The 24,079-nt window shown below is 32.1% G+C and overlaps 3 protein-coding genes across 4 annotated transcripts; 2 read left to right on the top strand and 1 right to left on the bottom strand.

Moving 5' to 3' along the window:
- Positions 1-35: 35 nt before the first annotated feature.
- Positions 36-5,306, bottom strand: LOC134832320 (GPI ethanolamine phosphate transferase 3). Its single transcript, XM_063846304.1, has 4 exons — positions 5,174-5,306; positions 2,423-5,113; positions 293-750; positions 36-230 (listed from the first exon to the last, which is right to left on the bottom strand). The coding sequence occupies exons 2-4, from the start codon at positions 5,049-5,051 to the stop codon at positions 36-38; spliced, it is 3,282 nt and encodes a 1,093-aa protein (XP_063702374.1). The 5' UTR covers positions 5,052-5,113; positions 5,174-5,306.
- Positions 5,307-6,958: 1,652 nt separating this feature from the next.
- Positions 6,959-13,941, top strand: LOC134829822 (attractin-like protein 1). Of its 2 annotated transcripts, none has more exons than XM_063843096.1 (8): positions 6,959-7,177; positions 7,290-7,332; positions 7,644-7,889; positions 8,833-11,751; positions 11,810-11,936; positions 12,001-12,087; positions 12,917-12,998; positions 13,064-13,941. In XM_063843096.1, the coding sequence occupies exons 1-8, from the start codon at positions 7,081-7,083 to the stop codon at positions 13,249-13,251; spliced, it is 3,789 nt and encodes a 1,262-aa protein (XP_063699166.1). In that variant the 5' UTR covers positions 6,959-7,080; the 3' UTR covers positions 13,252-13,941. The 2 variants fall into 2 exon arrangements, with proteins under 2 accessions (XP_063699166.1, XP_063699165.1); XM_063843095.1 differs by having other exon boundaries at positions 11,810-11,942.
- Positions 13,942-16,154: 2,213 nt separating this feature from the next.
- Positions 16,155-19,729, top strand: LOC134828955 (collagen alpha-1(II) chain-like; the record flags this gene model as incomplete). The annotated part of the gene is made up of 8 exons (XM_063841944.1): positions 16,155-17,103; positions 17,233-17,249; positions 17,322-17,349; positions 17,470-17,777; positions 17,834-17,905; positions 17,957-18,133; positions 18,189-18,752; positions 19,574-19,729. Coding segments are annotated over 8 exons (2,265 nt in total), but the record flags the coding sequence as incomplete, so codon positions are not given.
- Between the last annotated feature and the right edge of the window lie 4,350 nt (positions 19,730-24,079).

Raw genomic sequence — 24,079 nt, 5'->3', positions numbered from 1 at the left:
ATACTTTTTGGCGTCTCTTATGTGGGAATTGTGCTTTAACGGTCTTTGTTAATGTTGTCAATAAATCGATTTACGGCTTTTTGAACTCTAATTAAGATGAGGAAGCCCAACAACAGGGCGATAAAAGACACGTACGTCGTGATTCCTTCATAAATGAATCTTGGCGCGAATATTTTCCACACCATGAGATGTCGGCAGTGAATTGTACAGGCAAGCATCGAACAGAAAATCTAAAAATAAATATTTTTTTTAATAAAAAATCATAAAAAAAATTGAAATTTTTAATTTTTACCCGAATTCCTTGCATCACAAAGAGTAAAGAAGCAGTTTTAAACGCTGACGCCATCAAACGTTTCTCATTTTCGTACAAATTTACTTCGCCGCGCGAGATATCAAAGTCAATTTCTTTGATCTGGAGCATATCTTCCGCTTTATTGACAGTCACGGTGCGATATTCAGCGCCATCCTTTGATGCTCCTGGTCGATTTCCAACAATGCCGTACCATAAAAAGGGCGCTATGATGATCAGCGGATAAAGAACGTTGAACCAAACTGTCGAAGCAAACGTATTTAAGATGACGAGAAATCCAGATAGGGTTACTGAATGATCGTAATCCGCAGAACGACCGATAAAAGCGGAGCTCCAATCGATTTGGGATAAAGTTGGTTGATGACTTGATGCGTAAAATCCGTAATGACCAAGCAGGAACCAGAGTAGGAGGGTTGGGAAGGTTGGTTGAATGCAAGCAACTAAAGGAAAAAAAAAATTTATTAATTTTTAGGGCGCTTTAATTTTTTTTCAAGTTTTTGTTCCTCACTTCATTAAAAAAAAAGTTAAAAAAAAACGAATTAAAAAACTCTCCAATTTTTTTTCATTCAATTTCGATTTTTATTTATTTTTATTTTATTATTTTGAAGGGTCGATATTTGACGTAACAACAAAATCAGCGATTTAAAGTTCAAATGCTGATAAATTTAACAAGGCACTTTTTGACCAGTTTTAAGCCTAAAATTGAATAAATATTCATTCTAAAGATGATTTCTGATCATATTGGATCGATATTTAAAGAAACAAAAAAATCAGAGTTTGGAGGTTCAAACTCTGATTTTTTTGCATGTCATTTTTTGACCAGTTTTAAGCCTAAAATTGAATAAATATTCATTCTAAAGATGATTTCTGATCATATTGGATCGATATTTGAAGAAACAAAAAAATCAGAGTTTGGAGGTTCAAACTCTGATTTTTTTGCAAGTCATTTCTGATCATATTGGGTCAATATTTGACGAAACAAAAAAATCAGAGTTTGGAGGTTCAAACTCTGATTTTTTTGCATGTCATTTTTTGATCAGTTTTAAGCCTAAAATTGAACAAATATTCATTCTAAAGATGATTTCTGATCATATTGGATCGATATTTGAAGAAACAAAAAAATCAGAGTTTGGAGGTTCAAACTCTGATTTTTTTGCAGTCATTTTTTTTTAAGCCTAAAATTGAATAAATATTCATTCTAAAGATGATTTCTGATCATATTGGATCGATATTTGAAGAAACAAAAAAATCAGAGTTTGGAGGTTCAAACTCTGATTTTTTTGCATGTCATTTTTTGACCAGTTTTAAGCCTAAAATTGAACAAATATTCATTCTAAAGATGATTTCTGAACATATTGGGTCGATATTTGATGAAACAAAAAAATCAGAGTTTGGAGGTTCAAATCACATGTCATTTTTTTAAGCCTAAAATTGAATAAATATTCATTCTAAAGATGATTTCTGATCATCGATATTTGAAGAAACAAAAAAATCAGAGTTTGGAGGTTCAAACTCTGATTTTTTTGCATGTCATTTTTTGACCAGTTTTAAGCCTAAAATTGAATAAATATTCATTCTAAAGATGATTTCTGATCATATTGGATCGATATTTGAAGAAACAAAAAAATCAGAGTTTGGAGGTTCAAACTCTGATTTTTTTGCATGTCATTTTTTGACCAGTTTTAAGCCTAAAATTGAATAAATATTCATTCTAAAGATGATTTCTGTGCATATTGGGTCGATATTTGATGAAACAAAAAAATCAGAGTTTGGAGGTTCAAACTCTGATTTTTTTGCATGTCATTTTTTGACCAGTTTTAAGCCTAAAATTGAACAAATATTCATTCTAAAGATGATTTCAAAAAAACAAAAAAACAAACAAAAAACAAACGTAACAAAAAAATCAGAGTTTGGAGGTTCAAACTCTGATTTTTTTGCATGTCATTTTTTGACCAGTTTTAAGCCTAAAATTGAACAAATATTCATTCTAAAGATGATTTCTGATCATATTGGATAAGAGTTATTGGAAATAAGAGTTTTGAAGTACAAATGCTGATAAATTTAACAAGTCATTTTTTGAACTCACATTAAGAAATTAAAAAATTCACTCACCCAAAGTAGTTGCAGATTCATATCTCAGCACAGCTGACAACATCAACGCACCAAAAGCTGCCAAAATCACCAAGAAAAATCCAATTGCCGCCTTTGGTCCGAGCAGCAAAGCCAAACAAATCGCCAAAATTGCTCCAATTGCCACAAAAACAGCGGAATAAACTGTCGCCAAGCCACACACAATGGGAACCGAAGCACTTTCTGGTTTTTCCAGCCCCGTTCCTGTCCGATATTTTTGTTTCATTCGTTGAAAAAGTTCTGGCACGATCATTTCTTTGTTGGATGTCACTTCAATCTCCTCCGTTTTGCGCGGAATGATGAAAAGTAACAAAGGTTTACTCATCAAAACTAGAATTTCAAGCAAAAGTGTCGCATAAACGACCCATGCAAGCGCATCGATATGCAATTGAGGCACATTATGCGCAATTGACGACTTTGCCAACGTAAAATGACCTCCCGTGCATACGGCAGCAACTGTTGTTCCATATCTCACGATCGACGTGTTCAATGAAAATCCGGTGAGATTTCCGCAACTCTTGAGATACAACCGGGAAGCTGCTGTCATGATGGCAAGCGCAATAATTGGGAGTAAATCGAATTTTTCGGTCTTTGTTTGCTTCTCAACGATATCCGGGCGTACTAATAACATGTAATCCACGCAATTTCCCTGCTCCTCGCGACATTTGAAGAAGAATTGACTGTAACGAATGATGCCGATGGACGCTAAAGTTACCAAACAACTCAATCCGAGGTAAGATTTTCCGGTTAAAAGGTTCCAAAGTTTCAATTTTGGTGAAAATTTGATCTTGAGACTGCTTTTTAGGGCATAAAGTGTGTACAGGAACATACTGATGACCAAATATCCAAGCACTTTTTGCTCTTCCACGAGAAAACTGTTGCTAAAGAAGACGCTCGAGGAGAAAAGGAAGATGACACGACACGGCATCCTCCCAAATTTGTTGGTTTTATCCATATTTTGTGCGATATTTGGCCAATTCTGAAGCACAATGTACGCTAAAATGCCTAAACTGAAGATATTTGTGGCAAAAATGACAGCATGTTCCTCCGTGACAAGTGCAAAGCTCCTTCTGAAGAGATATCCAAGGGCGCCAACGATCGCGTTCGAGATGTAGATAAAAATAACCAGATCTGTGGTGAAAACTGCCTCAAAATGGAACAAACTTAGATGATTCATGATGACAAAAATCAAAAAAGTCGCTGTAAAGGTAATAACTAAACCTTGCGAAATCAAGTTCGGATCAAATTTCACCCATAAATCGCGACAAATTTGTCCAATTTCGTTCAAATATCGTTTCAGGTCCTTAGCGAAGTTGATGAATGCTGTTTCAGTCTTTATCGAGTTGACCCGATAGGAAAATGTCAAAAATTTATGTTTCAATGCTTCGATATCCTCGGAATCGAAGACTCCAGTTGTCGATGCGTACTTCAAAAAATACTCGTGAATCTGTTTTGCGTTTTGCCACAAATGAAAGAGAAGCCATTGATGTCGCGGCACGCCCTCTAGCGGAATATCCGGGATTAAATTGAAATTTACGACTCCTAAGTTCGAATATGGCACGGGAACGCCCAAAATTGTGCTCATTAGCGGTACAAGATCGATTTGATGCAGTACTTGATCGAATTCCAGGTAATTTGGTACAAAAAGATTCGATTTTGAGTGCATGAAAAAGAGCGCGGAGACTTCTTCGACAGTTTCGCCGCCATGATCACCTGATTGGGTCATCCCGTGATCGCCGGCAACTATTAAAACGGTGTCATTATCCATTCGGGCGATTGTATCTCGGATTACTTCGTCCATTTCTGACAGTTTTCGACTCATTTCGGGGTGCAAGGGGCCATATTTGTGCCCGCAATGATCGACACCCAAAAAATGGGCGATTAAAATGTCCCAATCGTCCTTTTCCAACTCTTTTGGAAGGAATTCTTTGATTTTTGTATCGATCGTATCCAAATCGTAGATATTGAAACTCGGATAATCGTATTGACGTTTGAAGCGTTTCGGAAAAAGTTCGGTCCAAGTACCATCTCCCATGAAAACTGCCGAAAGATTATTTCTTACAATTTGGTCGATGACATTATCTTCATTTATTTCAGGAGATGCGAAATTCGAGCCGATATCGATGAATGTGGGCAAACTACCGGTAGTCATGCCCTTGAGACGTTGCATTGTAGTTGTCGGAGGATCCGCGATGAATTTCAAGAGTCTCGTACGATCTTCCTTTTTCACCAGCAATTCGTGCATAATTGGAAGCTTATTTTGATAAGCCAGCGGTTCCTTCAAAGGATCTGAATCGTAAATGCCGAAGTCGTAACGCAGCGCATCCACAATCATGAGAATCACTTTACTCTTTTTCGGTAAGCAAATACTTGAAGCTTTGTTTAAATCGTTTAAAATATCTTTGGAAGGATCTGTGGCGTCACATTCTTCCTTATTTGTGTCATTATTGCCCTTGCAAAGTAAGTCCTCGTAACGAGTACATTCTAAAAAGTCAGTGTGCGATACTCGTGTTAATAAAAAGCCCTTTGAGAAGAGATGAACTCCGGTTGCGATGATGTATCCCATCCACAAAAGAACGAAAAAGTAGTTGAAAGCACGGTTGAACTGCATTTTTTATATAATCCACTGAGATAATCCACGCCTTAGTTGATGTAATTCTTGATTTTTTTGCCCTAGAAAGGTAAACAAAGGATAAGTGGTTGGGTTTTTGTATGAAATTGTCAAGTACTTACGAGTTTTTAAGCAATTTCAGATAAAACTGAGAGATAAGAGAGTTAATAAACGATTAATGCGTGGGATTTAATTGAAATTTCCACTAAACTTTAATCATTTTATGCCGAATATTAAAAAAAATCACATCCTCATTCTAATTAGAATTTGACGTTTCTGGAGTGACAGTTTGGCAAGAGTCGTCAAGCAACTTTTGTTTGAACAAGGGGCAGTCGATGCACAAAATTATTTGTGATGAATTTTAAATAGGAAACTTTTGTGGTAAGTATTTTTATATCAGGGCTTCAAATTACTTCTGATTTTACTTTTTACTTTTTCTGTAAGGAAAAGTAAAAATAAAATCATAATTCATAACTTTTCAAAAAAGTAAAATAAATTCCTTTATTTATGAGTAAAATCAAAACATTTTATTTTATTTTTTACTTTTTACTTGAGAAAAAAGTAAGAATTTTATATTTTTTTACTTTTTACTTAACTACGAATTGCGCTTGAAATGATTTTATCATTGACCAAAATTATCAAAAAAAGAAAAAATTATCAGCGGTTAAGGCCAAGCTTTAAAATTTGGATTTTAAATAGAAATTAAATAGAAACTATGGAAAATCAAAAAGTAATTTTGCTAAGTTTTAGTCTAAGCTCTGTTTCTATTAACTTTAAAAAATTTTTTTTTCAGGTTTAGACTTTTAGAATTTTAGACTTTTATTTTTCTTAATCAATGGCAGTTTCTACGTAAATTTATTGCAAACTGTTTATGCGAGCAAGCATTTTCGATTCTTTTTCAAGTTGAGGAAGCAACAAGCAATGTAAAAAGTACCTAAGTGAAAGCTTTACGAAAAACCCCGTCATATGAACCAAGAAAAATTGGCAATTTAAAAAATAAAATGTGCGTATATCATCGTTTTGAAAAAAAGTAAGACGAAGACTTTGAATCTTTGAAGACTTTGAAAGAAGACATAGAAAATGATGTTGATTTCATTTTTCTAATAAACACTTGAGGAACGTGCTATAGGAACTAAATTTTTTTCATCTCAAAAAATAGGAACAAAAGACCTTGCTAAGAAACATTAGTCAGCAGCACACATACATTATTTTTATTCAAGGATCATATGAACCAAGGAAAGAATTTTGCATTGATTCGGAAAAGAGTATTATAAAGATCTTTGATTCAGAAGAGGTATTTTGCAAAATGATAGTAATCAAGAAAATTTTTTTTGAGACATGCTTTATGATACGTTATTCACTCAGTTATGTCAGCCCCATTATAATAGTATGATGTCCTTTAAACTCAAAACTTAAATAAATTTTGCTAAAAACACTTATCTTATAGAGACTATATTAAAATGACTGTGAATTACTTTGACGATATTTTAATGTGAGACCCTTTGTTGTTCAATTTTTCTTTTGATAGTTGACTTTTATTAACAATATTGCACTTTCGTAATTGAAACTTGAATAGAAAGTAAAATAATTTCTTTAAAAATTTAATTCAGAATTTTCTAAGATTTTAAATTCTAATCTTTAAATTTTCATTCATCCTAATTAAAATTATTCAATTTTCCTCTTCAAAAAAGAAAAATTAACGAAAAATTTTATTTCGTCGTTAATGTTTCCAAGTACCGTTTTGAGGCATAACAAATTGTTAATCTCTTTGAGGCTCCCAAAATTGTGTGTTGTCATAAATTCCCTTGAATTAGCGTGCAATCTCTCGTATGTGTACGAGATTCTGTATTGCTGTCTCATTCGTATCTGCACGAAAACCTGTAGCAACTTCCCTACTTTACCGTACAGAACATTGGTTGGCGACGAGAAAAAAAATGAAAGACACAAAAATCCAATAGTAAAATTTGCGAGTTTCATCAAAAAAATCGTACAGGAAAAATTACACAACCCCCATAAACATGCGAACAAAATGCTGAAAGAAATATTTAAAAAGACGAAATATCGAAGAAAATGTAATTTTTTGATACCAATATGTGTTGTGATTAATTATTTGATATGTATAAATGGTAAGTGAAATTTTTTTCTCCAGCTGGATCGCAAAATTCCATCGTTTCGTTGCGATTTTGTGCTGAAATTTACTTTTAAAATGCATTTTCACGACATTTTCTTGCATTTTAGGTGACAAAACCGAAATCCCTCAAGGTTGTTCAGGGAAAATTAGGTGAGTTGTCAACAACAGTCGAACCACTTTTGGGCTGTGAATCACAACAACACAGGAACAAAAAAGTTGGAACGAGCACCAAAAACGAACAAAAAACAAAACAGAAATATGTGACGAAGCGTGACAATACGGGCAAAAGTGCCACAGAAACCAGGAAATGCCAAAAAAATTCGCTTCCTGTTTATTTTTAGAGTTGCTTCGAGTTGCTTGCATTGTTTTGATTTTGTTCTTTTTTGCTGTTCGTCGTGCATGTTCGACGTACGATGTCTATGGAGCGTCAACGATGACTTACATTTTTTTTTCTCTTGTAGATTAAGTGGTCCATCGGGATTCATCCATGATGGTCTCGGAAATTATTCTGTAGGTGTCAAGTGCAGTTGGCTAATTGATGCGCGGAATCACACGAGTTACGGCACCATTAGTCAACGGTATCGGTATCCGGATGATCCGGTATCGATTCGGCTGCATTTCGAAGAGTTCGCAACAGAATGTAGTTGGGATCATTTGTATGTTTTTGACGGCGACAGTGTAGAGTCGCCCTTGTTGGGTGTTTTTAGGTAAGAATTTCTTAATTTTAAGCAAGTGCAATAATTGAGAATGTTTCACATTTGTCCTAATTTCTTTATTGAGAAAATCCAAGAGCAAAATAATGATAATTTTTCGGAGTAAAAAGTCAAAAATTGTCGAAAAATGACTTAAGAACATAAAAAATATTATTGAAATCGCATAAAAATTTAAAATTTTTCATACATTTTGTCATTTTTTCATATTTTATGACCAAATTTGACATATAAAGTCAAAAATAATTTTTTTCACAATTTATCAAATATTTTGTCATTTTCAGCAATATTTTTGTCAAATTTAAAAAATTTAGAATTGTTCAACATTTCTCTTGAATATTACAATTTTTTAAACATTTTTGAACTAAATTTCTCAAAAAATATAATATTTAATTTTTTTTACAACTTTTCTTAAATTTCTAAAATTTTTTAGCAGTTTTTAACATTTTAAGTTAGAAAATTTATATATTTTTTTTTAATTTTCATTATATTTTGTCATTTTTAGCATTTTCGTTAAAATTTTTAGACAAAATTAAAAAAAAAATTATACCTAATTGTTTAAAAAATTTTCATAAATTTTTTTATCAAATTTTAACCAAATTTGAAACAAAAAATTAAAAAAAAATTTGTACCTAATTTTTTCAATTTTTTTTCATTTTTTAGCAGAAATTTGTTATATAATTTATAATTTATTTTAAAAATTTTTTATTTTTTTTTTAATTATTTTTAAATTTTTTTTATTTTTTTTAACATTAAAAAAATTGTTGAAAAATTATTAAATATTTTTGCGCTTTTTAAAATTTATGAAAATATGAAAAAAAAAAAAATTTTTTTCTTTAAATTTTTTAAAAATCTAAAAAAAATGTGAAATATTTTTTTAAAAATTGCACTTGTCTTATCTACAAAAAATAAATTCTAACAAAAAAATTTTTTTTTTCAGTGGCATAATGTACCAACATAATTTTAGTTTGCGCCGCATTCCAGAGGTCGTTGCACTGTCTGGAGCGGCTCTCCTGCATTTCTTTAGTGATGACGCTTACAACATGTCCGGCTTCAACATTTCCTACAAAATCAACGGATGCCCTACATCCACATCCGCACTCAATTGTTCGGGGCACGGATATTGCAGCGACGGCGAATGCATGTGTGACGACGGCTACGAAGGTATCGGATGTCACATTCCCATTTGCCCGAACAATTGCAGTGCCGAGCTCCGTCAAGGACATTGTCACGGCACAAAATGCTCGTGCGCCGAAGGTTTCGCCGGCGCGGATTGCAGTCAAGACAAGAGTCGCGGATATTGGGAGACCATCGCTTATGGCGATCGCAGTTTAGAGGGCTCCGCATCGCATGGCGCTACCGTTTGGAAAGACTCGATGTACATAATTGCCGGGGAAAGTTATTCCAAAGGCGAGTTGCTGTACATGTACGACTTGAACGGAAACGTTTGGGAAACGGTGCACAGTGAAAATGTGCCGGAGCAACGGTATGGCGCCTCAACTGTCATTTATGGCGACAAAATTTACATGTATGGCGGCGTCGTGGACACGAAAAATAATCGGAAAGAGGTTTCAAGTGAGTTATGGGCGCTGGATGTGAATGCACGTGTATGGGAGAATATAACGGTAAAAGTCGAACAATGTAACGCAACGAATGCCATGTGTGCCCCCCTTAAATCTTCCGGCCATTCTGCAACGCTAATCCCGGGCTTCGAGGGAAATCGTCGCAAAAACCCGCAATATATGTTGGTTATTTTTGGGCATTCGCCCGAATTTGGCTACCTCAATACCGTACAAGAGTACAATTTCGCCACGAGAGAATGGAAAATCCTCCAAACTCGCGGATTTCCCGTAAAAGGCGGATACGGACATAGCGCCAGTTACGACGAACTCACAGAACGAATTTACGTCTATGGCGGCATTGTATCGGAAAACGAAAGTACTCAAATGTTATCCACAAAATTGTTCAGTTACGACCCTCTAACACGTACTTGGACCATGCTCACTCCCGCTCCAAGTGGGCGCTTCCTCCATACCGGAAATTTCATCTCGCCCGGACTCATGATGGTTTTTGGCGGGAATACTCACAACGATACGCTACACAGTTTTGGCGCCAAATGTTATTCGAACGATTGGATGATCTACGACGTGATCTGCGATTCGTGGAATGTGCAACAAATCCCGGCGGATCTCTCCGGGGACCTTTCCCGCTTTGGGCATTCAGCAGTTTTATTCGAAAAATCGTTGTACATTTACGGCGGCTTTGATGGGCAGATGTTAAGTGACATGTTAAAGTACACCCCGGGCACTTGTAAAATTATGTCAGGACCTGGAGGAGCAGAAAGTTGTGTTAAAACCTACCCCGGGCTGAAATGCATTTATGACATCCAAAAAAGTGAGTGTATCGCAGTAGGAGACGCTCAAAAAGATCTTTTATTTAGTCGAGATCAAGAAAGTTACACGGTTTGTCGTACAGAGGGCAGAACTGAAGCAACTAAACAACACATCGCCAACAATCGTCAATGTGAGGAACTTCAAACGTGTCAAAGTTGCGTCTCGACGTCGTTTAATTGCGGATTTTGTGGCGTCACACCCAGCAAAAGTGTTTGTACGATCGATAAATGTCCCGATGTTTCGTATAAACACAAAGCATCTCCGTTTCCAATTCGATCTTTGGATCAATGTCATAGCGATTCGGAGCCTGTGTGCACACAATTGCATGCCTGTCAAGCATGTCACGCCTTTCCGCATTGCCATTGGGACTATCAGAACGGAAAATGTCGCCATTTTGAGAATTCCAGTGGAGTTCCTGACGCAGATTTGCCTGGATGTCCTTCCGTTTGCTCCAGTTTCAACACTTGCGGCAATTGCACGAACGAGGAATGTATTTGGTGTCAAAATGAGGAACGGTGTGTCGATAAAAACGCTTATATCGCGTCATTTCCTTACGGGCAATGTCGCGAATGGACCACACTTTCGACGAAATGTCGATCGCCGAGTAATGGGACGAGCCAATGTGAGTTCTACAAGAGTTGCGGGCAGTGCAGAGACGATCCGGCATGCGGTTGGTGCGATGATGGATCAAATACGGGCATTGGAAAGTGTTTGCCGGGCGGTGATAGTGGTCCAACGGAAGAATTTCATTGTCCGCATACGCAAAGATGGCATTTTACGCAGTGTCCCAATTGTCAGTGCAATGGTCACAGTGAATGTGGTGACGATGAAAAGACTTGTTTGCAACCGTGTAGGGATTTAACGCACGGACCCAATTGCGAAAAATGCAAATCCGGGTATTGGGGCAATCCGGTGAACGGAGGAAAGTGTCAAAAGTGCGAATGTAACAACCAAGCCACCCATTGCAACGGGGAGACGGGCAAATGTTTCTGCAGCACCAAAGGCCTTGCCGGAGATCATTGCGAAAAGTGTGACGTCACGAACCACTATCACGGCGATCCGAGTAAGGGCTCGTGTTACTACGATCTCACAATCGACTACCAGTTTACGTTTAATCTTTCGAAGAAGGAAGATCGGTATTTTACGCAAATTAATTTCCGTAATTCGCCCATCAAGGCGGACGTAGATGCAGACTTTAGTATAACGTGTAGTGTAGCTGCCAAAATGAATATCACGATCCGTACGGGTAGTGAGCCACAAGAAAAGACTCTTTTTAGCGGAGTCAATTGTTCAACATTCCGTTATAGATTCTCCAAGGCCGAATATACGTTCGGCATCGAGGATAATATGACACTAACGACATTCTACGTGTATGTGTATGACTTTCATCCACCGCTCTGGATACAAATTGCATTTTCACAATATCCCAAACTGAATTTGCAGCAGTTTTTCATCACTTTTTCCACGTAAGTTTTTGATTTTTACCTTAAAAATTCAATTTTATAAAAAAAATTTTTTTTTTAGATGTTTCCTTGCACTTTTACTGATGGCTGCCATCCTATGGAAGATCAAGCAACGTTATGACATGTTCCGACGACGACAAAGATTGTACGTTGAGATGGAACAAATGGCGTCGCGGCCATTTTCGCAGGTACCTGTTAGTCGATTTTTTGTTCAAGACTCAAATTTTTGCTAAATTTTAATATTTTTTGTAGGTTCTGGTCGACATTGAGAACAAAGAGTTGCTTGATACAACTCCTGAAGTCGAAACAATAACCAATGTGCTCAAAAAGCGAAAGAAAGTAAGTTTTTCTTTGAGTTTACGATTATTTAAATTTATTTTAAACTTTTGTTTTAATTTTTTTTCATAAATTTTCAATTTTATATTTTTTTTTTATTCGAAAAATTATGATAAAAAAATCATCCAAAAATAGAACTATTAAAAAAAAAATTAAAAATCTTGAAAAATTGTATGAAAAAAATTTTTAGAGATGTTAGAATATTTTTTTTGTAGAAAAAAAAATTAATATTCGAAAAAAAAATAAAAAAAATAATTAAAAATAGTTAAATTAAATTTTAATTAATAAAAATTAATTCAAAAATAATTTTTTAAAATTAATAAAAAAAAATATTTAAAAAAAATAAAAATTAGAAAAACAATTTAAATTAAAAAAAATATTAGATTTTTAAAAGTTAATTAAAATTAAATTTAATTTTAAATAAAAAAAAAAATAAAAATTAATTACTTGATTTAAATTTTTTATTTTTGAATTAAATTAAATTAAATTAAATTTAATTTATTTTTTTATTAATTAAATTATTTTTATAAATTATTAAAATTAAAAAATATATTGAAATAAAATTAAATTTAAAATTAGAAAAAAATTAAATTAATAAAAAATTTGAATTTAGTTTAATTTGAAATGAAAAAAAATAAAACTTTATTTTTTTTTACAAAAAAATTTAAAAAAATTACTAAAAACGGGTTCATTTTGAAAAGTTTTTTAAACTTTTTTTTCTTATCAAATTTTTGACTTTTTGAAATTTTTTTGAAATTTTTGAAATTTTTGACAAAAATTTTGAAATCCTCTCAAATTATTAAAACATATTTTTAAAATAATTTTTTTTCAGGATTCGCCGAGTCCCATTGCTTTAGAACCTTGTGAAGGCAATAAGGCAGCAGTATTATCACTTCTAGTCCGTTTACCAACTGGTAAGATTTCCAAAATTTCCTTAAATTTTTATTTTTTTTTTAATTTTCTCTAATTTTCCCCAAAGGTGGTAAATCCCATTCTCCTTTAGGACAAGCAGCCGGCATAGCGGTAGCTAGTGCATTAGTTACGTTAGGCAATCGACGTCCCTCGTTAGATTCGCATCCGGAAAAGCAACAACAACCCAACTCAAAACAGTCCAACACGAAGAGGTCAACCAAACAAAGTCAACATCCAGCGGATTCGTGTACGTAAGAGAGTGTGTTTGTTACGTAAAACACAAAGCAACAACATCAAAGCAAAGCAAAACAAAAAAACATGGTACTGAAATATGAGATTTTTAGCAGCTTGTAAAATATTAGGATAAAACAAATGAATTTAAAAATAATTAAGCTTCCGCTCACTAAACAAGAAAAAAAAACTTTTAAGGAAGGAATCGAGAGATGAGAATCGCGTTATTTTTATTCGAATTTTATTAGAGCATTTTTTTTTCTTTAAATTTTTTAATTAAATAAAAGAAAAACCTTGAAAAAAATGAAGAAATGTAAAAAAAAAAATCGAGAAAAATTTTAGCAAATAAGTTTCATGAAGAATCAAAGAAAGAAATTTTTTAGAAAAGTTTTTTAACATAAAAAAAATCGATTTCTTTATAAAAGATCTCGAACTGTGCTTTCCTTTTCTATGCGCGCGTCATTTTTGTAACAAAACTTTTTAATGTAACTCGTAAAAAAATATTTTAAATTTTTTTTTTGAATCAAATTGACAAAAATTAATTTTATTTAATTAATTTTCGACGAAAGAGACATGAAAAAAGTTAAAACCTTAATGATATTATATTACAGGATCCAATTTTAGATAAAAAAAAAATAGCAAATGCCATCGAATACAAAGCTCACGTTGTTAACTTTTAAAAACTTTTATCTTCTGAACTTTTCACGCATTATCACCGAGCTTCTTATCATCATTCATTAAAAAAAATCATCATCTTTGTAAATATTTTTCATATTTCACAAAACTTCCCCGCTGACATCCTGATTTTAAAATCAATGAAAAAAAATTAGATTTATAGATTAGTTAATGAAAAAAAGGAAATTTATTAAAAAAGTGAATTTAGGATATCTCGAAAAAAAAGTAATAATTAAAAAAAAGGAATCAAATAAAATGAACAAGGTCTGTAATAATAAAATTATTATAGTAAAAAAATAATTAAGAATTAATAGATTATTATTATTATATGCATATAAAAATAAATAAAAAGTAACAAATAATAAGAATAATGAATTTAAAATAAAAAAATGAAAAAATTTAAAATTTATTTTTTTTACTTGTAAATTTTTTTTTGCGTAGCTTCAGAATTCACGGACACATGTTATATGTTTTATTTGTGATTTTAGTCTCTTGTTTATAAACAAATTTTTAAAAAATTTCATTCACTCACGATTTTCAATCCAAAAAAAGCCTCAGATTTCCGGTTTGAAAAAAAAGTCAATTCCATCCAGACTTTTTTCCGAGAACTTCCTCAAGTTTTTCTCAAATCACGTGCCGAAAACAAAGGAACTTCGTTACGTAAGTAAAAAATAAACAATTATTTTTCATTGTAATGCAACACGCAGTAATTTATAAACATCTTCCTCATAAAAAAATAATTTGCTTTGATTTAAGTCACGGTTATGTCAACTTGTGGCTTTTTCGTATAAAAGAAGAGCACTTTAACGCAGTGCTTCACAGTTTTCTTTAAAGTGTGTGTGTGGAAAAATCAAGTGCAATGAAGTTATTTGTTCTGCTAACGCTGCTAATTGCGCTGCGTTGCACGGTGAAGGGCAGTAGTTGTCCGCATAAAGTAAGTGTTTCGCATTCGGAAAAGTGACGAAAATGGATTCTAGAGCAAGGGCAAGGGCTCGATAATGGATCCATTTTTCCTGAAAAGTTTTGGATAGTTTTTGAAAAAGTGTTTAATGATAAATCACATGTACGAAGTTTAAAAAATGAGAAAAAATGGACTTTGAGAACTGTAAAAAATTATTTTGTGAAATTTTTCAAGCTCAAAATACGAAAAAGAAACATTAAAAAAATTTTATGGTGAAAAAAGTTCGATAAACGAGCATGCTGAGCTATAATAGCTTATTATGGACAGTTTTTAAAGCATAGAAAATGTGAAATATAATTGTGAAATTTTATTAAAATTATGTAAAATAGTTCAAATCATCATAAACTTGTTAAACTCGTTATTTAATAAATTAAAAAAAAAAATTGGAAAAAAGAAATAAATAAAGGTCAAAGTTATGCAATGAATTTTACACGCCATATTTGAGAAATTTTCTACATTTTCGAAGAATTATTCCGAAAAATATTAAGTTTTTCTTCCTAAACCTTCTCTTAACTAAATCTGACAGACCTCAAAATACTCCAAAGAGATTCATGAAGCAGAATTTCAGTTATTTCTTTACAAAAATTGAAGTGTAACTATATGTATGAATTTGACCTTGAAATGACCTTGAAGACTCATGAGTTATTAAATTTAGTACCTTAAATTCTGCTTTCAGAATTTTTTGTATTATGTTAAATATAGCTGATAGAAGGTTTTGGAACAGCAAAAAATATGAAATCAGTTAGAAAACAATAGTAATTAGAAAAGGTTAAAAAAAAATTTTTAAAATCTTTCGTTGAAAAGAAAAAATTAATATTGTCCATGGGTAAAACGAAGTTACGGGTCCGCTCGATTTTTTTTAAAGTACATATTTTCTTATTCTTTTAACTTCTCATTAAAAAATAGTCAATTTTTACAAGGATATATTAAAATTTTAAAAAATTTTTGTACTTTCAAAAACAAAAAATCTTAAATATATCAAAAACTGCGTATGTGTGATTTATCACATTAACTCTTCATAACTAAAATAAATTTAAAATTTTTGCAGACGATTTCGTGCACTTGTGATTGCACGAATGGTAATGAAACAGAAGACAGTAAAACACTTAGTTTAACAAAAAGTAACGTCGAAGGATCAGATGTAAAACCTGCAAATGAATCAGTTGCTGATCTTTTAAAAGAAGGATTAAAAGAAGATCAAAATGCCACTGATCCAAATTCAACTGATCCAAATGGCGAAGATATTGTTGGTAGATCGAGAAAAGGATTTGTTTTACGAAATGATGAATTTAAAGGAAAAGAAGAGAAAGAACCTGAACGTGATCGTAACCAAAATGACCCAAAGAGAGATGATCCAAAAAGAGATGATGATAAAAATCGAAAGCCTGGAGATAATACTCAAGATCCTGCTTTAAAAAATGATGGAGAGGGAAATCAAGGCGGAAATAATGGAAACCAGGGAAATCAAGGCGGAAATAATGGAAATCAGGGAAACCAAGGCGGAAATAATGGAAATTCAGGAAATCAAGGCGGAAATAATGGAAACCAGGGAAATCAAGGCGGAAATGATGGAAATCAAGGAAACCAAGGAAATCAAGGCGGAAATAATGGAAATCAAGGAAATCAGGGCAACCAAGGCGGAAATAATGGAAATTCAGGAAATCAAGGTGGAAATAATGGAAATTCAGGAAATCAAGGCGGAAATAATGGAAATTCAGGAAATCAAGGCGGAAATAATGGAAATCAAGGAAATCAGGGCAACCAAGGCGGAAATTCAGGAAATCAAGGCGGAAATAATGGAAATCAAGGAAATCAGGGCAACCAAGGCGGAAATAATGGAAACCAGGGAAATCAAGGCGGAAATTCAGGAAATCAAGGCGGAAATAATGGAAATTCAGGAAATCAAGGCGGAAATCAAGGAAATCAGGGCAACCAAGGCGGAAATAATGGAAACCAGGGAAATCAAGGCGGAAATTCAGGAAATCAAGGCGGAAATAATGGAAATTCAGGAAATCAAGGCGGAAATAATGGAAATTCAGGAAATCAAGGCGGAAATAATGGAAATCAAGGAAATCAGGGCAACCAAGGCGGAAATAATGGAAATTCAGGAAATCAAGGTGGAAATAATGGAAATCAAGGAAATAATAAAGGAGAGAAGGGCGACAAAGGTGAAACAGGAAGTCAAGGAGAAAAAGGCCAGCAAGGAGAAAAGGGAGAAAAAGGATCAACTGGAGAAAATGTAAGTGTATTTTACCTAAAAAATTAAATTAAACATTGAGTATTGAAAGTTTTACAGGGTAAATATTTTTAACAATTAAAATTCAGAAAACTTTTTCATCTGATATACTTTTTAAATCTTTACTAAAAAGGAGCCAAAGGAGATAAGGTATGAAAATTAATCTAAAATTTCTGAATTTTATAAATCTAAAAATATTATATTTTTTAAAATTTCATGCAGGGTGATGATGGAACTGCAGGAGCTGAAGTAAGTACCTAACAATCAAAAAAATTTTCAATATTCTTAACAAAAAATTTCTTTTTAGGGTAAAAAATTTTAAAATTACTGAAAATTGCATATCTACCTCAAATTTATTCGATTAAAAAAGGCAAAGCAGGAGAAAAAGGAGAACCAGGAGATAAAGGTCTTGACGGGGCTCAAGGACAAAAGGGCGACAAAGGAGATGTAGGACAAAAGGGAGATACAGGCGAAAAAGGCGAACCGGGAGAAAAAGGACTTGATGGTCAAAAAGGCGATGTTGGACCTCAAGGACCAAAAGGAGATAGCGTAAAAGGAGATCAGGGACCTGAAGGACCTTGTTGCAAAGGCGAAGATGGAGTTGCTGGCGCAAAAGGAGAACCTGGAGTAGATGGCGCTAAAGGCGACAAAGGAGATCTTGGAGAAAAAGGACTTCAGGTAATTTTTTTTTGTTTAATCGATTTAATTAGAAATTAAATTTTTGTCATTTTTAGGGTGAAAAAGGAGATCCCGGAGAACAAGGATTAAAAGGAGATGCTGGAGAAAAAGGAGATCAAGGCCTAAAAGTAAAGAAAAATATTTTTAATTTCATTTTTTGAACTTTTTTTTTATTTTAGGGCGACCAAGGTGAAAAAGGAGAAGTTGGTTTGCAAGGAATTCAAGGAGATGTCGGTCCAAAAGGCGATCCTGGCTTAAAAGGCGATGTTGGAGAGAAAGGAGATCCCGGAGTTCAAGGAGAAAAAGGCGATGTTGGTCCTGCTGGCAAAGATGGATTATCAGTCAAGGGCGACAAAGTAAGATTTATTCAAAAAATTTCAAAATAAAATTTAATTTTTTATTCAAAAAAAGGGCGATGCCGGAGAAAATGGCATTTGTGATTGCACAGATGTCGTTGGAACAAAAGGAGAACCCGGAGAAAAGGGCGAAACAGGAGCTAAAGGCGAACCTGGATTAGATGGAGCTGTCGGAGCAAAAGGCGAGCCCGGACTTCAAGGTTTACAAGGCTTAAAAGGAGATCCTGGAGAACCAGGTGCTGCTGGTAAAAACGGAAAAGACGGAGTAAATGGTGAAAAAGGCGAAAAGGGAGACAAGGGCGATCGCGGAGAATCAATTAAAGGACAAAAAGGAGATGTTGGACCTCAAGGACCTCCCGGAAAGCCAGGTGTTTGTGGATGTTCTCATAAAAATGACGATGATGATAAATATCGCCATCATAGTCACTATAGATATCGTGATCCTTATTATCGCAGTTCTAAAGTTCAACCCGACTTTGAAGAAGACTTTGATTATCCACAAGCGCCTGTAAAGCACTCCAAAAAAGCAAGATCATATCCAGGAAGAGGTCAACTCGGAAGTTCTTTAAATCCAGATGTACATTCTGATATGCGAATGGGAGCTCCACGTTACACGAAAGTAAGATATGGAGTTTATAGAAAGTAGATATTTATTTAAATAAGATATTTATTTAGTTTGAAAAGTGCAATTTTTATAAAATGTTTCATATTTTGTCCCAATTAATTTTTTTCTTAAATCTCAAATGGAAAACTTAATATTTAAAAATTGTTAAAATTTCAATAAAAATTATCTAATTTTTTTTAAAAATAGAAATTTAAAAAAAAATAATAATAACAAATTTAATTTGTTTTATTTAAAAAAAAATAAAAAAAAAATATTAATTTCAATTAAATTATTTTTTAAATTGAATTTAATTTCATTGAATTGAAGATTAATTTTTTATTTAAATATTTTTTTTTTAAATTATAATATTTTTTTTGAAATATTTTTTGAAAATTACTTTAAAGTTTCGAATACTTTTAGCTAAAAAATTTAATAATTTTCAATTAAAAAATAAAATTTAAAAAGCCTTTAAAAAATTAATAACTTATTTTATTTAAATTTAATAAATTCAAAAATAGAAAATTAATTTTTTTTCAAAAAAAAAAACATATAAAATAAAAAAAAAATTGAATTGTTAAATTTATTCTTCAAATTTTTTTAAGCTAAAAGAAAAATGAAAAACATTTTACAAAATTGCACTTTGCTTAGAAATTAAATCCGTAGAAATTAAAATGCTTAGAGAGAAATAAAAATATTTATTTATTCATAAAAAAATGTTTCAAAATTAATTTTATTATAAGACTTCCTTAAAACTTTTCCGACTTTCTTTCTCTATTTGCATTTTAAATTTTTATGGTAGGTAAATAAATTTTAAAAATAACTTCATTTCTCTTCAGTCACCAATGAAAATAACGTTATCCCAGCCAAGAAAGGATTCAGCAGACTTTTTCTATGACAACGGATTTAACGAAAAATTAAACGTTGAAAATGATGAAAACAGCGATGGATCCGAATCTGATTCCAGCTCTGATTCCGACGACGATTAAATAATTTTTTTTGTTCTAAAATAAAAAATATTAAATGTCAATGATGATTTTGCACTTTAACCTTCACTTCAAAAAAATTCCTGTCGAGACATTCCATCCCTTCAACAAACACTTTGTAATAAAAAGCCACTCATTACACTTCACTTCATGCGTTTCTCGCTAACATTCTACTTAATTTTGTCTCTTGCGCTAAGTAAAGAAATAAAAGTGTTCATTTTTTTTTTCTTTTGTTAAAAGACGAACGCACGAGGTACTTTAAGCTGGTTAGAAGCAATAGAAATAAAAATTGACTGAAATCTTGTGTGTAATGTGAATGAATGATGGATATAATAGACAATACTTTTGTAATGGCACGTCCTACTTCATAACAACGGCGTGACAATATTTTCTCATTCCATTAAGATTACACATTCGCAGCACTTTAACAGATATTCTTCGCATATGACGAGTTCAACTAGAACAAAACCTACGATTTATGAGACGAAGCGAAGAGAAAAAAGGAAACGCCGTCGTGTCTTGCTTGAATGAAGATTTGGAGAAAGGTCTGGAATTTAAATTGGTTTTTTTTTTACCGCATTTCGATTTCTTTTAGAAAAAAGCGGTTATACGCAGTAAAGTCTCCAGTCTATACGAAATCTCACGAACATTTGTGGACTTTTTTTTCATTTTCAATTTTTTGGCAATTTTGAGTTATAAAATGATTAAAAATGATAAATTAGAGCCCTCTGACAAATTTTTATCCATTTGGAGCAAGATTTGTCAAAAATTGCTTTGACACAGTTTTTGACACAGTTTTTTTTGGAGTTTTCAGTTTTGAGTTATAAAAATAAAAATGATAAAAAACAAATTTTTATGTCAAATTTAATAAATTCAAAAAAAATTAATTTTTTTTCAGTTTCAATTTTTTGGCAGTTTTGAGTTATAAAATGATTAAAAATGATAAATTAGAGCCCTCTGACAAATTTTTATCCATTTGGAGCAAGATTTGACAAAAATTGACACTTTGACATAGTTTTTGACACAGTTTAAAATGATTTGATAAATTGCTCTTGAGTTTTCAAATCAAAACCATGTCAAAGAAAAAAATTTTTTTTCAGTTGCAACTTTTTAGCAGTTTTCAGTTATAAAATGATTAAAAATAATAAATTAGAGCCCTTCAAAATGATAAATTAGACACAGCCAGTTTTTTTGCTCTGATGGAGTTTCAATTTTTTGGCAGTTATAAAATGATTAAAAATGATAAATTAGAGCCCTCTGACAAATTTTTATCCATTTGGAGCAAGATTTGACAAAAATGGCTTTGACACAGTTTTTTTGCTCTTGATTTAGTTTTCAAATCAAAACTATGTCAAAGAAAAAAATTTTTTTCAGTTTCAATTTTTTGGCAGTTTTGAGTTATAAAATGATTAAAAATGATAAATTAGAGCCCTCTGACAAATTTTTATCCATTTGGAGCAAGATTTGACAAAAATGGCTTTGACACAGTTTTTGACACAGTTTTTTTGCTCTTGATTTAGTTTTCAAATCAAAACTATGTCAAAGAAAAAAATTTTTTTCAGTTTCAATTTTTTAGCAGTTTTGAGTTATAAAATGATTAAAAATGATAAATTAGAGCCCTCTGACAAATTTTTATCCATTTGGAGCAAGATTTGACAAAAATTGCTTTGACACAGTTTTTGACACAGTTTTTTTGCTCTTGATTTAGTTTTCAAATCAAAACTATGTCAAAGAAAAAATTTTTTTTCAGTTTCAATTTTTTGGCAGTTTTGAGTTATAAAATGATTAAAAATGATAAATTAGAGCCCTCTGACAAATTTTTATCCATTTGGAGCAAGATTTGTCAAAAAAAGCTTTGACACAGTTTTTGACACAGTTTTGCTCTTGATTTAGTTTTCAAATCAAAACTATGTCAAAGAAAAAATTTTTTTTCAGTTTCAATTTTTTGGCAGTTTTGAGTTATAAAATGATTAAAAATGATAAATTAGAGCCCTCTGACAAATTTTTATCCATTTGGAGCAAGATTTGTCAAAAAATGCTTTGACACAGTTTTTGACACAGTTTTTTTGCTCTTGATTTAGTTTTCAAATCAAAACTATGTCAAAGAAAAAATTTTTTTTCAGTTTCAATTTTTTGGCAGTTTTGAGTTATAAAATGATTAAAAATGATAAATTAGAGCCCTCTGACAAATTTTTATCCATTTGGAGCAAGATATGACAAAAATTGCTTTGACACAGTTTTTGATTTGGTTTTGCTCTTGATTTAGTTTTCAAAACAAAATTAGATATTTGAAAAATTCGGAAAATGCATACAAAATTTTCTGGAAAAATTCTAAAAATCTCGGAAATTCAAAAAAAAAATGAGAAAAAATCGGAAAAATCACACAAACACATTAAAATGCGGTTAAGATGTTCATTTCAAGGAATTTTCGTTAAATCCTACGAAGGAGCGTAAAAAAGAAAAATTGTCTAAAAAAGGAAATGAAAAATGTGTGAATGAATAATATAATCACGTGTTGCCTAAAAAGGAAAGTATTTCATTGCCAGAATGGGAAGCACGTGTCAGGAATTTATTTCTACCAGTCGTCTCCATTTTTAACCTATTTATAGATTTCTTACCGCATTTCAAAGAAAAAATGCGGTAATGAACTCTTTAAACATTTTTCCAGGTCGAATAATCACTCAAAATTAACTTTACCCGAATTTCCATCGAACATATGATTCCTGTTGGAAGACAATACAAAAAACGTTAAATTAAAAATCAACAAATCCATGGCAACGATATCACTTGTTTACTTTGACTGGAATTATGGAGAATTGTTTTGCCCAAAAAACCAAACATAACGTGAATTCACACTAAAAAAAGCGCACGAACACAAAATATAATAGAAATTTATTTATAGAGGAATTAATTTCGGTGCTTAAACAAACATTAGCAGGACAAATGGCTGACACGAACAGTATTGGTGTGGATTGTGCGATGTCAAGTCCTGAAAAAGGCGTTTCAAGCACGAAAAAAGACACGGAACGAACTTTTCGATCTTTAGTCGAGTAAGTTTTGATTTTTATTTAAAAAAATATTTTTTTTCATGATTTTTCTTCAGGTTCATCGGAAAACATGAGACACATTTCAAATCCTTCGAAGATGCCAAGCAACTTTATTTCGCATCTCGCAAATACCAAATTCAGGATCTCGAGGCACGTTGCTTGAAATACATCACTTCCACGGCGAATCACACCAATGTTTGTCAAATTTTTGAATTTGCTCAAGCAGTGGGGAATTCAGAGCTATTGGCGACTTGTACGAACATCATTGCATGGGACATCAAGCAAATTCTCGAATCTGAGGACTTTTTGTGCTCCAAAGTGACGACACTCAAGTACATTTACACGATGGACGATCTAATTATCGATTCAGAGGTGGAATTATTCAAAGCGCTCGAGAAATGGATGCAACTTCACGTTCAAATTGTGTCGACAGGTAAGCAAGCAAACGGCACACACATGACGCGACCTGACCTGAATAACAAACAAAACTTTGTTGAAAAATATTTTTAGAAGTTGCCGCAATAAAGGAGGTGATTTATGAAATACGATTTATGTCGATGACGGCGAAGGAATTTGCGGAAGTTGTCGCGCACAGCGATCTGCTGACGGCAAACGAAAAACTCGGCTTTTTATCGAATATTGTGTCGGAAAAGTCTGCGGTGCCAATTCCGCCGGGTTTTACCATGAAACGGAGTCGATTGATGCTGAAACAGGACAGGTATGGAAAATTATTATAAATTAAGGCCATTAAATTTCAAACTTATTTTTTTTTACTTAGAAAAACTTCAGGGAAAAAAATAAAAATATTTAGGAAAAAAAAATTTTTTTCATTAAAAAAAAAATTAATTGAAATTATACTACAAAAAAAAAATGAACGTAACTTGTTGAAATAAAATTTTTCTTAACAAATTCAGAAATTTTTTTTTTTGGGTCACGTGACTTAAAAAATATTTAATTAAAAATAGAAATAGGGAAAAATAGAAATTTTTATAAAAAAAATATTTTTTTCTCTAAATATTTTTATTTTTTTTTTAATTGAATTAAATTTTTGTTAATTTAAGATTATTTTTTTATTTTTTTATTTATTTTTTTAAAATATTTATTTAAAAAATTTTTAAATTTATTTGAAATTTTGTTTGAAAATAACATTTAACTTTCGAAAATTTTTAATTACGTGATTAGATTAATTTTTGTCTTAAATTTCTTTTTTGGGACATTTTAAATAATTTTTTTTCAATTTTTACTCAAAATAACTTTTTTTTCCTGAAATTCGTTGAAATAATTAAAAACTTACCAATTAAATTTATTTCAG

The sequence above is a fragment of the Culicoides brevitarsis genome, chromosome 2 (assembly GCF_036172545.1).
Source record: "Culicoides brevitarsis isolate CSIRO-B50_1 chromosome 2, AGI_CSIRO_Cbre_v1, whole genome shotgun sequence".
Taxonomy (NCBI): domain Eukaryota; kingdom Metazoa; phylum Arthropoda; class Insecta; order Diptera; family Ceratopogonidae; genus Culicoides; species Culicoides brevitarsis.
This window is presented reverse-complemented; position numbering and strand designations above follow the sequence as displayed.